The 14,343-nt window shown below is 46.4% G+C and overlaps 3 protein-coding genes across 4 annotated transcripts; all 3 read left to right on the top strand.

The window, feature by feature from the left end:
- Window positions 1-108: 108 nt before the first annotated feature.
- On the top strand, window positions 109-4,441 carry LOC136439573 (kelch-like protein 9). Its single transcript, XM_066435033.1, has 4 exons — window positions 109-225; window positions 1,524-1,676; window positions 2,100-3,554; window positions 3,828-4,441. Exons 2-4 carry the CDS (start codon window positions 1,526-1,528, stop codon window positions 4,010-4,012), a joined length of 1,791 nt encoding a protein of 596 aa, XP_066291130.1. The 5' UTR covers window positions 109-225; window positions 1,524-1,525; the 3' UTR covers window positions 4,013-4,441.
- An 866-nt stretch (window positions 4,442-5,307) lies between these two features.
- Window positions 5,308-9,541, top strand: LOC136442282 (uncharacterized). The gene is made up of 4 exons (XM_066439096.1): window positions 5,308-5,997; window positions 7,724-7,850; window positions 8,251-8,447; window positions 8,626-9,541. Exons 1-4 carry the CDS (start codon window positions 5,587-5,589, stop codon window positions 8,869-8,871), a joined length of 981 nt encoding a protein of 326 aa, XP_066295193.1. The 5' UTR covers window positions 5,308-5,586; the 3' UTR covers window positions 8,872-9,541.
- A 113-nt stretch (window positions 9,542-9,654) lies between these two features.
- Window positions 9,655-14,173, top strand: LOC136440140 (fibrous sheath CABYR-binding protein-like). Of its 2 annotated transcripts, XM_066436030.1 has the most exons (4): window positions 9,655-10,354; window positions 11,034-11,155; window positions 11,418-11,575; window positions 11,894-14,173. In XM_066436030.1, exons 3-4 carry the CDS (start codon window positions 11,418-11,420, stop codon window positions 13,455-13,457), a joined length of 1,722 nt encoding a protein of 573 aa, XP_066292127.1. In that variant the 5' UTR covers window positions 9,655-10,354; window positions 11,034-11,155; the 3' UTR covers window positions 13,458-14,173. The 2 variants fall into 2 exon arrangements, with proteins under 2 accessions (XP_066292127.1, XP_066292205.1); XM_066436108.1 differs by lacking the exon at window positions 11,034-11,155.
- The last annotated feature ends 170 nt before the right edge of the window (window positions 14,174-14,343 follow it).

Here is a 14,343-nt window from a genome sequence, read left to right as displayed (position 1 = left end):
CACCAGCATCACATATCAATAGTCGCGCAATAAAGTTCTTCTGTTTTATCTACACGACATGACAAACCCCGGCTCACTGTGCTATTTACGGCACATACACAACAGAACAGATAGAGTTTGGGCCCCCTTATATAGAACACATCCTCGGCGTGCCTGGCATACCGCCCCGCCGCCCCAGCTACACGCGACTGCCTGGTCTCAACTCAAACAACAGCGGACAAAAAGGTCAGTTATTACATCAATCTTTAGAGATTCTCATAGGTTTTCATGGGTGATTGAATTATTTGTTCTGGAGTTAGTAAGTTTAAGCAGTTCGTTTACATGTGTCCTGTGCACAATATTGCTGGCTGTCCGCCGTAAGGGCATGTCATTCATTGGGAGATGATACAGTACAACTGCTCCGTTTAGGGGGTGTATGGGCCGACTTCATTTTTGGTACCCTAGAGAAGATATCAAAATGATCCATGGGATTGATTGGCCAGATGAGACAGAAAGGACAATGCTCCTGCATTCCAAAGACGATACCTACTTTGTTTAGTGCTGACCGCCGTTGGCAATACACATCGAATGCTGAATTGCTATATCCCTTGCTCACATGTTTAAGTGTGCATGTGTATGTGTGTGTGTGTACACGTGTGTGAGCGTATGTGTGTGGGTGTGCGCGCGCGCGCGTGTCCATGTTTGTGCGTTTGCGTTTGTATATCTGTATTTGTGTACACGTGTGTGTGTGTGTATTGGGGTGCATTTTTAGTGTGAAAATTGTAGTGTCATGACCCCGTATGCACCATTATTTACCGTTGTCGTTCTTTTTTCTTTATGTCAAGTTTTATTTATTGTTTTAATCCTTCAAATTATTAAAGACCCCTGCATGATTCATCCCGATGTGTCCCCTGACACAGGGACAGGACGTAAGATAATCTGTGGCGTCCTGCAATGCTGGAATTAATCAAAACGTCCTAGCATTAACGGAACAGCCCGTTTACACGACGGAGCAGCCCCGTTACACTTGATAATGACCGACATCGACATTCCCGGAGCTATTTCTGTCCCTGGCGGCTCGGGTCAAGTCGCACTCGCGCTTATACAAACAGTAGGGTCAGTAGGGAAAGGGCTCTGTAATCTCTCAATCGTCATTGTGCCAAGACATTGATAACTTAACTGCAATCATTCTCACAGACACTGGCATGAATTGTTTCATTTGAAAATACTGGGAAAAACAAACCATGTACAATTGTTAGCAATAAACACTCCATTCTTCTGATGTCAGAGCGATTTGTCGTCGGCATTGTTACATTCAAGTTGAGCGTACAGCTGTTATCGAGAGGAGGGTGTGTGATCCACCCTCTAACGTCAATCATCTGTCGGGTCAAGTTGTGGCATCTAGAGCCCTTCATTATCTCGTAAAGGATTTATCTATCAGAAGTTCGTGAAATGCTCATTCTATGAGATGTACAGATACACGTTATGGTGACGCATATTCAGAAGTTGCTTACGTCATTAACGTGAGATATTTTCCCCCTCAGCCATGGCGTCAGAGACGTGTCCGCACGCGGCGGCTATCTGTGCGCATGCGGAGGCCAGCACCTTCACGTCATCGACGTACAACGACAGCCTGGTGGCCAACCTGAACACACTCAGGTGTGCCGGGACGCTCTGTGACGTCACGCTAGTCGCAGGTAACGGTCTGGTCTACGAAATATTCAGAAAGATCACGATATTGTTTGCAATAGGAGTATAGACTGTGCCAGTACTCATCTACATGTGTATTACATCTATTGATTACAACTTATATATCAATTTGTGATCTGTAGGGAAACATTGTGACATTGTGTAATTGTTAACCTTTTGCATGTTTTTCATAGAATTTTTTGATAAGAAAAGTATCTACTGATTATCACAGTTAGAACATCAGTCATTTTCCACTTCCTAAACGATTTTGTGATCGATCTCTTTTCATTGATTGGTCTAATTTCGTATCATGTTCGTCTCTCCTTTAGAGCTTTGATGCAGAGTCACTATGCGAGCTAGATTGTTGTTATTTACTTGTTTATTTGCTTGTTTGTTGATCGTTGAAGAGATTATTTGTTGATGTTCTACAGAGAAAAGAAAATTCCCTGCCCATCGAGCAGTGCTGGCGTCATGCAGTGACTACTTCCGGGCCATGTTCACTTCCGGTATGCGGGAGACATGCGCAGAAGAGATCGAACTCCACGCGGTTCCCGCGCTGGGTCTGAGCCACGTGCTGGAGTTCATGTACACGGCCTCCATCACGCTCAGCCCCGACAACATAGAGCAGGTCCTGGAGGCCGCGTCGCAGCTCCAGGTGTCCGTTATAGACTATTGCTGCGAGTACTTCATAGAGAAGATCGACAAGAACAACTGTTTCGAAATACTGGAGATCGCGCAGTTCTACAGCATGGAGGAAGTTGAGATGAAGGCGGGAAAGTTTATCCTTGAGAAGATGACGTACAGTGACGAGTTTCATTTGTTAGCACCAGAGACTTTAGCGAAGGCCATCACCAATGATGACTTAGACTTGACAGAGATGCAGGTCTTTAACAAAGTCATCCGCTGGTTACAGTTGACACCGAGCGGCACGGAGAAAGTGAAAGACATTCTGCAGCACGTGCGGTTTCCCATGATACCAGAGACGGACTTGTTTAAGAGGGTTCTAACGTCAGAGTGTATGGAGGCTATACCAGGTTTATCTGATCTGCTACAGGACGCCTTCGCGTATCACGCAAAGCCGATCCTACAGCCCAGCATGCAGACGGACCACACCACACCACGACAGGCGGTAGAGACTGTTATAGCCTTGGGAGGGCGGGTAAAGGTAGACGGACCTCTAGAGAGATGTAACGATGTTCTCGGACTCGATCCTTCCACAGGTACCTGGCACACCATCGCGGACATGCCCTGGCCGCAGTCCACGCACACGATCACGTCAGTAGCCGTCATGGAGAACTTCCTGTACGTGGTGGGAGGGCAGAACCAGTACGGCAGCGTCGGGAGGAGGAGCACCAACGCCGCGTTCCGCTACGACCCGCGCTTCGACGAGTGGCTCCGGCTGGCTACCATGAAGGAAGACCGCGCCTGCTTCTGTCTGCTGGCTCTGAAAGGATATCTGTACGCCATAGCAGGACAGAACAAGAACGGGAACCTCCGCACGGTGGAGAGATACTCTCCTCTGACGGACGAGTGGGATTACGTCGCCCAGATGCCGTTAGAACGCTCCCATCACGCCGGTACGGTCTGTAACGGGCGGCTGTATGTCAGCGGCGGCATGCACGACAACGACGTACAAGGGACGATGTACGACTTCGAGCCTGGCGAGAACTTCTGGCAGTTCAAACTCCCGATGAAGAACGAGCGATTCGGACACGGCATGGCGTCGGTTGGCGGGAAAATCTTCTCGGTGGGCGGCTGTACGTGTAATGATCAGGGGGACATTATAGACGTGACCAGCATGGAGTGTTTCGACCCCGAGACGAACCAGTGGAACACGATGGCGACCATGCCACAGGGACAGAGCTATGCTGCACTTTGTGTCCAGGGTAAGCACTGTCCGCATGTATGTCACGATGTAAGTATGTGTGTGTGTGTGTGTGTGTGTGTGTGTGTGTGTGTGTGTGTGTATGCGTGTGTATACTATGTATGTATGTGTGTGTGTGTTTGTACGTATGCATGTATGTATGTATGTTTGTGTGTGTGTTTGCGTGCGCGCGTGTGCGTGTTTGTTTGTTTGTTTGTTTGTTTGTATGTCTAGTCATCCTTCCCTCATACATGTACAATGTACTACAATGTCATCTGTTCCCTATGTATTATAGGTGACAGCATCTACGTGGTTGGCGGCTGCAACAGGAACGAGAAGACAGTAACGTGTCACACCAACAGATATGACGTCACGAAGAACAGTTGGCACAAGATGGCGGACTTCCCCCATCATTCCATGGGGCTGGCGGGGTCGACCTTGACGGTGACGCGCAGGATGCTGAATAAACCGACGTACTGAATAGGTAGAAAAACGACAAGGACAACAAATATGACACTGACATTGTATCTTATACCAAGCAGTAGCGATTTGTAAACGGAAAATACGATTTGGGACCAGCAAGTCTTTGTACTTTCGGAAAATCTCCGGAATCTGTCTTCAGAACATCATCCTTGGTTCACCTATCTATGACTATGTAACTTAACGAACTCAATCGAAAAGCTAGAAAACCTGACCACACTATATAGTGTCATAGATCTAATGTCAAGTTCGTCGGTATACATGTGGTAATGTGGGATAACAGCTTCGGCTAGCAATGGCATTATATGTTCAGGACGAACAAGTGCAATCATTGTAATGTTATAGATGACATTTATTGATATTGGATGTAAATCTCAAAAGAGAGAAAAAAAAAAAAAGTAAATAGATAAATCCTAGTCAGTTGCATTAGTTTCTATGTTCCATTCAGTTGTCTTCCCTCCCTTGTCTCAGTGCTCTTGTATGTACTATTGATATCGACATCACAAGAACATAACAACTAGAACTAGGTCTGTCCTTTTGGTCATATTGCCTTGGGGAACACTACTGATATTTGATAGCCAATCCAGCACCGAGGTGTTAAATGACCCGCAGGGAATGAAAAGCTGTAAAACAGGTACTACAGTCAGCAACAAACGTTTTTTCAAAGATAAGGGATCCGTCTCCTCGAGCTCGCTAGCTGCGCGACGTATATCACTGTTAATTTCAAGTATCTTAAATAATATTCGTCGCCACCTTTCAAAGTACTCGAGAAGTACCACCAACACGTCAAAAAGATTGCAGCTACTGAGGAGTAAAACTATTGTTTGAGTCAATGACTGTCAGTCAAGATTTTATAAAATATAGTTGCAAATGTAATGGTTTTATTGTTAAGACATCGTCAGCTTTAAATCACCCGGTTTAAAAACAGAATCAATGCGTTTAGATTCTATGGTATTCCTACAAAACATTCTAGCAGTAAGACTACTTACATTTCAAGGACAGTGACTTTCTATGGGTTTTTTTTTTCGTCAGGTTGAATGCAAGATTACATGTCCTGACAAATACAGATAATAGCAGTAGGCTTAAATGAAAACGGGTGAATCTAGTGTGTCAAGTTCGATATAGCGTTGAAGTATGCCTACGGGGTGCCATATACTCGATACCAAACAACACCTGCCGTCCCACCAAGCTACCGTTCCTGGTTAAAGGTTACCGCTTGAACTGTGCTACCTGCCGTCGCCTAGCAACGGAATACGATGCCGGTGCCTTTTGTAATGCAAATTAGCTAGGCGACCCCCAACCTAAGGAAAGAATAGCGTAAGGTGTCAGATGCCTTGTCGGGTTGCGGTGTGCGGTGGCTAAGTTTAGCTGAGAGATTTGTTCAGATTCGTGCCAAACAAACTGATTTAACGTTGCATTACTGAGCTAACAGCTCGTCGCAGGCCTTAGTGTAAAGCGTTTCGGCTTGACAGGGAGGTGAAAGCTAGCTCGCAGTCACTGCCGGGTAGCACAGAAACCAGCTTTGGTATAGTTTGGCCTAGAACGCTTGTTTGGACTTCAAAGTTTTATTCGCTATGCCTCGTATACTGGGAGACCTGTCGGGCGAGACCGTCAAGTTGGTGCACATCTTCGACTTCAGCGAGGGCTGCTTCGAGCGGTTTCGGCCGGTGCTGGGCTCGCCCTACGCCGCGGAGCTGGAGGCGTGCGCCGGGACCATCACGGCCTCGGTCACCTGCTGCCTGTACGACCCTGACGTCCGGCTACACCTGGTGGGGTCCGACAACAAGGGGTACGTCCTCAGCTCGGAGAAGACCGACTCGGACCAGGACAGTCTGACCGTGCAGCTCACCGACGTGTCCGGTGTGCCCTCGTCCTTCCGTCGGAAGGCCACCTACAACACCCGGCGGTGGGACCTGCTGGTGTGCGCGCTGTCCCGCGGCATTCTCCCGCCCATCTACCCCAGCAACAACCTTCCCCTATTACAGGTGAGCTGCGCGCTAGTTTCTATACCTGCTTTTGTGTAGCAGTACTGTACAACAGTGAATGCATTGGCTGTTGTAATGTAACTGTTTATATTGTATTTGTATCTTACTAAGTTGTATGTTTCTTGGTTCGAGTTTGAGTCACAGGTGCACAAATTGCTGACCCATAGCAAATGTTTGGAGCACAATATAGGTCAATCATGAGAAATCACGAAGAAGAGTGGCCCGCGCCTACATTGTCTGTGTACGGTCGGTCGTCGAGTGTCTGCCTATCAAGACAACGAGCTTAATTGTCAACTTCTAGACAATTTCAAAGTTGATTGAAGTTTGTGGATGAAGGGAGATAATTGGGCAATTAGTCTCGAGCAGACACTTGTAATTTTAAGTGTCCTTCAGAGAAGTTGGGTGAGAACAGGTCTCCTTGGAACACGTGCCCATCACAGGTAACTTAAGAACACTTGTTGACAAAAGTCACAGTTAGAATTTCATCCTGACTACTATATTTAGCACCTCGGCTTTCTCACTTATGCCTCTGATATTGACCCTCCAATAAATGACTCGGAATGTGGGAAAACAGTCACCGCTATTCAACCTCTTTGACCAAACATCGCAAGACAAAACCCGTTTAAGCTACATACATTAAGTGTGCGGAAATTTTGGCAAAGGGCAAAACCGAATACAGTACAGATACCTACGTAGTTTCGGTAAGCCTACTAGTGTCGACGTGCATGTTCACACGTATAGTATACGGTATAGTCTCTCGGTGGTGAACTTCACCCTTTAAAAATATAATGGCCTGCACTTTAACAACGATACATTCAGCATTTGTCTAATCATTAACAACATGTAGACTCTTGTGTGAAGAATCAAGTTCTATTTGTGCTTTGATACTGTTATAACATAATGCAGTCACGCGATTTGTGGATTTGGAAATGTCAAGTTCACGTGCGGGAAGCATTAAGAGAAATTTTAACTTCTGTCCCGTTATAAAGCGTTTTGCTTGTAGAAAGCTTAAGATGCACTTGTGCGGCAAAAATGAACGTGTCTAGTGTGTCTCGCTAGGGTGAAGTACACGGAGTTTGCTAGACAACCAATACAGGCTTCCGGCACGTGAGGCCAAATATAGCATGAGCATTGACTTCTGCAGTTGCTGTTGACATAGCTGGATACAGTTACAATAGAACCTGGAACCTAGCCATTCTAGACAAGCTGAATCATCTGAACTCGGAGGAAACAACTTGGAACTACACATTTCAACGTATTTGGAACGTCATGTCAAAACTTGATAATAGTAAACGGGTGACCCAGACATTTTCTCAAAGTTAGAGTTTTCAAAGCGATGACAAGAAACGTTATCATCTGAATGCCCTTATAGTCTAGTACCAACTTCCATGCCAATCTATGTTTTTCTTATGTTTTTACTTTGAATACTTCGCATGCTGTAAGCTAATAATGCGATGATTACATACTTAAGTGTAAACCGAAAAGTCCCATGCTGGGGAGATGTACATGCATATAAATTTATCATTTTCAAAAAAATATCAGTCGTATCAAATGTCACGTATGGAGGTTATTGTGCTCTATTCAATCTGTTTATAGTTCTCCTGGGGATTTTTGATAGGCGAGAGAATGGATTATTGATAGGCTTATACAATGGTCTAAATGACATTCAAATGTGATCAAAGATTCATGATAACACATCCGTACTCATTACATTTTTCTCTCTCAGGTCACACCCACTCTGGGGGGAGGGGAGGGGCATGGGATCATCTTCACCAACTGCTTCACAGGAAAACCTGCCCACGTGACTACAGACCAATGGGAATCACGGCTACGGGACTCACCTGTTCTGAAAGGTATGGTGGTACAAACTTTATTATATGGGATGGTACTCTATATGGATGTCTTGTAAGAATAGATACTATTTTTTCTTGCAAGCTTTACAATAAGAAAATGTGGGCGAAGTAGCATCATATGTTGTTCCTCTCTTCAGTCTTTTATGGTGTGCTTTTTTCACTACCTTGTTTACGCAACGATGTCAAATTGAATGACCCTAGGTATGACGAGGGAGGGTGAGGTGTAAGCCTTAAGCGTCAAACCAGCACGTAAAAGAACCCAACACACTTATCGAGTAGAGTAGGGGTGACTTTGTGTGCTTGGCTAAAATGCGAGCGATAGCGGAGCCGCGCTGCACTACCACTAGTACACGCCACTCACAATATGCACACAGGATGACTGTTTTACTTTTTTTACCAGGTATGCTCACCCTGGCCTGGACCTGTCGGGAGCGCTGGCGGGTGGTGGCTGAGAACGCGGGCGGGGCGCTGGACGCCACCTACCGGGATTCTATAGAAGCGTTCTGTGCCGGCCAGCCCAACCTCACCAACGTCATCTACTACGTCGATGTCTTCTGTGAAGACCTTCAGATTGGACTTTTTGGGCCGAGGTGCCAGGTGGGTAACGATACTTGCACGCTGGTAGAAAATATACAATTTCCTAGTTCCTCATGACGCATTTAAAAAGGAACCAGTTTAAGTTTAGAGTTGTCATATGGCAGCATTATCCCAGGATTACTTCAGGCTTAAGACAACATTTACAATATTGGTGACATTACTTTCTACTTTACCCCAGGGTTACATCGGCAGAGTTAGCGAGGGGTCAACCCTGGCACAGCAGATGTCCCGGCACTGCAGTAAACACGAGGATCTCCTGGAGGCGCTGCTGCATAGCCTGCCGTTCTACCGCGAGGATGGTCGTCCCAACTTCGTGGTTGTGCCGGTAGACTTCGCGCTGCCTGCGGATGCCGAGGACGCCAGGGCCAGTCTCTGCCAGTTTGCTGCTACCTTCACTGAAGTCGGACTGAACCTGGAGCCCTGAAGAATTTTCTTCCACCAAGAGTGCCGTGTTGTTGATGTTTTTGTTCATTGACACATATCCGATGTTGTCCAGAAATTCAGCGTGCTTCCATGTTGCCAAGAGCTTTTAATAAAAGTTTCCTCTTTCCTTTTGAATTTGGAATGGGAAGCCGGACAATAAGAGGCCGACCCAGAATACATGTACAGTTGCGAATTTTCCCACTTGTATATGCTGGGATGTTACCGTTATATTACGTCTATTCCGTCCATTGAAGTTAATTTTCAATTTGTAGGTTGGTATTTCGAAAGACAACCATGTGCTGCAAGTTCAATACAAGCGTAACAGTATTTCTTAAATATCGCGTCTTATCCAGAACGTGTAAGAGACATTAAAAGTTTATCTTGTGTTATTTTGGTAGATCTTGTGCAAACCATAAGTTTGTTTTCAAATTTTGTGTACTAGCATCCCATTATATCTTTGGACTGTTGTATGGAAGTAAGGAGTTTTGTAACAGAATTGGTGGAACGAATGGAGTATAATTTATCATCCGCTCTTTGTGTCATTTGAGATTTGATATTAGGACCGTGCTAGTGACGTTCTGGTTTTATCTGATCATCAGAAAAGACGCGAGAATACTTTATGTTTATCAAATTCGAACTTGAAGGTAAATAAAAGGGTGAGTTTTTTTTTACATACGCGAATGGCCAGTTTCCTCATTTTCCAACCGTTGAGATGGCAGAGAGAATGGTGTTTCATCCAAAACACACGTATATGCGTAATTATCACATGAACCAAATCAGGGGTACCATAGCCATGTGGTACGGGTTATATAAGAAACACTAAGATGTGCCCCTGGGTTGTAACGATATGTTTGATTCACCAGAAGAGAAGAGCCACAAAACATTAATTCAGAACCGAAGTTCTCCAGTGCAGTTCCCAGGCGGGACCTGCCTGCGACTGGGTTTTCGGGCTGCTACGACATATATCTACATGGCGAAAGAGACTGAGCCCGGACGTAACCTACTTTCGGAATATTTCACAAGTCTCAAGTTAGCGACGGTGGCCTCATTTTTGGCATATCTTTATGCGGACGAGATAGCTGTTTATGAGTACTTGTAAGTCATTAGTTCTAGATGTCTATTGGTAGAATATCACTGCTCTTGATCATAGGCTTAGTTATACTTCAACTTGGAGAATGGAATATATCTGAGATATTTATAGATGACGTTCTCAAACATGTCAAAAGCAGCGTCCAAATAAAAAGGAATACATAGAGTCTTACTTCTGAATGACAAGTGACGCACCAGACCGGAGATTCAATACACAGGACTGACAGTCGAGGAACTCACAGTGCTCCGATAACCGTTTACCCTTCCATAAGTGGTGAAGAGTTATAAATTGTCGGTAAACAAAGCGACATTTTCAGTCCTGATTTACCCGCCTCAAAGTAAGATCTACATACGGGCCGTCAGGGACTGGACACGGCTCTCTGCGCTCCGCTAAGGTAAGTGGACAGTTTTCACAAATGTCTAAGAATGACGGTCTTACCTTCTCGAATGTCAAGTCCAACCAAATCAAACCTCCTTAGTCAAACTAAGCCTTCCTTTGAATTTGTCATGAGAAAGAACACGTGAAGTTGCCCGGTCCCAATTTACCATTTCGTCCCCTGGCAACATCGTCGATAGAGATTTTCTTTAAATAATGAATTTAAAAATTTATTATTTCCTTATTTATTCTGCGGTAAATGTTAACCTTTCCGCCGACTGAAACTCCTAGCAAGTAATTCCCCTTTTTGACGATCGAATTCTACGATCCAGAGCCCCGTAGGAAGGCCTGGTGGAGGAGGCTAGTTAGTTTATCCCATTGTGAGCTTAATCTCCAAGCAGATCCACACCGGGCGCGAAAATCATATATGCTAGCCAGAGAAGGTCCAGTCAGCCAGAGAGGGTTCATCAGCCCGGCAGGTGTGGATCTGCTTGGAGATTAAGCTTACCCTATACGTGCAGGAGCCCATGGAGGCAATCTAACAAGGATGGCACACAGACGAGTCGTTTGCACCACCATGATAACTGGATCGGGGTCTTTGTACGGTCCATTCCTAGTCCGGGATTCATGTTATGTTTCTGTTACAGTAGTGGTTTATGACTGTTTGTTTGTTTGTACATCTTTATTGGTCTATATAGGGTACTGTAAGTACCACCGGAGGTCTACACGCACCACCAGTGGTCGCTACCAACTGACAGAGGTAACTCAGGTAGCCCCGGTACGGGCTGGATCAGCGGGCTTGGAAATTATAGAGAGTAAAGTAAGTTTTAACAAAACAAACGTCGCAATTCTAACACAACCTTCCAACCACTCAAAATAGTTTTAAAAAGTATTACTCTTTTTTGTTTTTTCTTTTGTATCATCATTTTTTAATCATATTTTATCAAAGTAGCACTCTTTGTAAAGTTGCCTCTGCATGTGGTCCTACTCTTGCAAGAAGAATTGTGAATCAGCTACGATCATCGTACAGCTATAATTCTTATGTTAAATGTATTTCTAATGTCCGTACTGTATGTATTCAGATGTCCCAGATATACACCTACCGGCGCGTGCCGCCATGGAGGCGCCACAGGGCGTTCCTCAGCGCCATGGACACCAAACTGGTCAACCTTACCACCGCAAAGTACTTCCCTACCATCAGGGGGCCGGTGCACCTCTTCAAGAAGGGACACTACTACAAGTAGGTGTCGTTTAGATGAAAGCTATAACAGGGTAGTCCTTTAATAGGCGTACATCTGATAATGATATATGATAATTCATACTGACGTCACAATCAAATATTCAAACCAATCATACTCATCGAAATATGTGTCAATAACTGCATGTTTTGGCCCATTTCTTAAATCAATAGCTTCATTTGATTTTACTCAATGACCAAATGGCTATGATGATGAGCACATACAGTGATATGTGACAGTAGTTTTTGGAATGAAGATTTGAAAGGAGACACGTTTGAGTCCTTTAATACCATGTTGCGTTTCCATCTTTACCCACGCAGCGTCCTTTCTTACGGCTCTGATCTGGAGGGAGCATCCTCCAGACTGACGAAGGCCATCGGTCCGTCCATGGAGTTCGAAGTGGAAGAGCCCACACCTCCTCCAGCACCTGCTGACAAACCCAAAGTCACCGTCACGGTCACAGCCAAGAAGCCCGAACCTCCCGCGACCGTCACAGCTGTAGAGGTCGCGGAGAAAGAACCAGAAGTCGTTGCAGCTCCGGAGCCTCCTGCCCCGGAGCCCGAACCTGTTGTGGAAGTAACCGAGCCGCCCAAAGAACCGGAGGCGGTGGTTCCCGAACCTGTGCCTAGTGAGCCAGACGTACCAGTACCCGCCCCTTCTGAACCAGAGCCTCCCGTAGCAGACGTGCCCGCCCCAGAACCAGTTGCTAAGGACCCCGAACCTGTTGCTAAGGAGCCAGAACCAGTTGTAAAAGAGCCAGAGCCAGTTGCTAAGGAACCCGAGCCAGAGCCTGCACCGGTAGAGACAGCACCGGAGCCCGCCCCTGAAGAAGTGCCGGCACCAGCAGCTGAACCAGAACCGCCTGTAGAGGAGCCGAAACCAGAACCTCCAGCGGCAGAACCAGCACCCCCAGCACCGGAAACTCCGGCGGCAGAGCCAGCACCAGCAACTCCAGCACCGGAAGCTCCAGCGGCAGAAACAGCACCAGCAACGGAAGCTCCAGCACCGGAAGCCCCGGCATCTGAGCCGGTGTCAGCACCGGAAGCTCTGGCAGCAGAAACAGCTCCAGAACCAGTAACTCCGACACCGGAGCCTCCAGTGGTAGAACCAGCACCGGAAACTCCGGCACCGGAACCACCGGTAGCAGAATCAGCGCCTGCACCGGAAGCTCCGGCAGCAGAAACATCACCCGCACCGGAAACTCCAGCAGCCGAACCAGTACCTGTAGCTGAAGCTCCAGCAGCCGAACCAGTACCTGTATCTGAAGCTCCAGCAGCCAAACCAGTACCTGTAACGGAAGCTCCAGAAGCTGACTCAGTACCCGCACCGGAAGCTTCAGGAGCTGACCCAGTACCCGCACCGGAAGCTCCAGCAGCTGACCCAGCACCCGTACCGGAAACTCCAGCAGCCGAAACAGCGCCAGCACCGGAAGCTCCAGCAGCCGAAACAATACCCGCACCGGAAGCTCCAGCAGCAGAAATAGTACCCGCACCGGAAGCTCCAGCAGCCGAAACAGCGCCAGCACCGGAAGCTCCGGCAGCAGAGACATCACCAGCACCGGCAGAAGAACCCCCAGCAACCGAACCAGCAAAAGAGGCCGAACCAGCACCGGAAGCTCCGGCACCAGCAGAACCACCTGCGCCGGAACCAAAGGCAGAAGACAAACCGGCAGCGACACCGACAGAGAATAAGCCGGTGTCATCGGCCGAAGAAAAGAAGGCACCCAAACCAGCTGCCCCGGCCAAGAAACCAACCCCGCCTGGAAAGGCCACCACCGATGCCCCGTCCGCGAAGAAGGAACCAGCGTGGAAGCAACAACTAAAACTCAAGAAAGCCAAAGCAAAGGAAGCAGAGGTCGTAAAGCAGGATGCAAAAGCTGCGTAATTCAGCCAAACTGTTTGTACATATATAACCTATGTAGTTTTTGCCGAGCATAATCGTATAGGCAATTGTATAATTACAGACTTCCTGCCTGCCTGACGAATACGCAAGTGTCGACCCAAGCGAAAGGAAGCCGTACTCAAAGTCGAACTCAAAGTCAACTTCACTTATATTATGTAACATGCCCGTGTACTCAGTTGACGTCATGGGGCGTCGATAAGAAATGCGTTACAACTATATAAGAACAATAATTTTTTTAACGTATAGGCCCTAGGGTCAAATGATACAAGAACAATATATAGAAACATGTGCACAGTATATGAAATATTTCTATTAGACTATGGAAGTGTAATCTTTAGTATCATATTTCGTCGGTAATATGCCATGGATGAGCCTCAAGGGATTCATTGGGCCCATGCTTATCAAAATCTACTGAATTAACGACTGGATCAAATGTACACCACGAGCAAAGCCATACGGACAATCAAAACCAATGCACGGAAAAAAGTTTAAAAGCTAGACATTTGATAAACATGTTTTGATGGACGTTAGACTGCCAAGTTGTGTGTTCTTACACGTGTGTGTGAAACGGTAGATCCGTGATGGAACCTGCATGTACGGTAAAAGGACCTTGGAAATGTAGGGCTGAAGTCGTCCAACTTTCTTGCCCACTGTCCCATACTCTATGCCAATAAACTATTTCTGTCTCAGAATTTGGACATATGCCTCTGTGTTCATTTGAACATCCTTTGTTTCATCAGGGCTATAGAGATAAGAGGATCAAGGATTGGTTCATACATGTAACTGTACACAATGCATGGCAAAACCAGACTTATGTTAGATAAATAACAAGCTGCTGCGCCATATCTGTGCCAGTGGGTACATGTTG

Source organism: Branchiostoma lanceolatum, chromosome 1 (genome assembly GCF_035083965.1).
Source record: "Branchiostoma lanceolatum isolate klBraLanc5 chromosome 1, klBraLanc5.hap2, whole genome shotgun sequence".
Taxonomy (NCBI): Eukaryota; Metazoa; Chordata; class Leptocardii; order Amphioxiformes; family Branchiostomatidae; genus Branchiostoma; species Branchiostoma lanceolatum.
The sequence above is the reverse complement of the archived record's forward strand: the minus strand, read 5'-3'. Positions and strand labels throughout refer to the sequence as shown.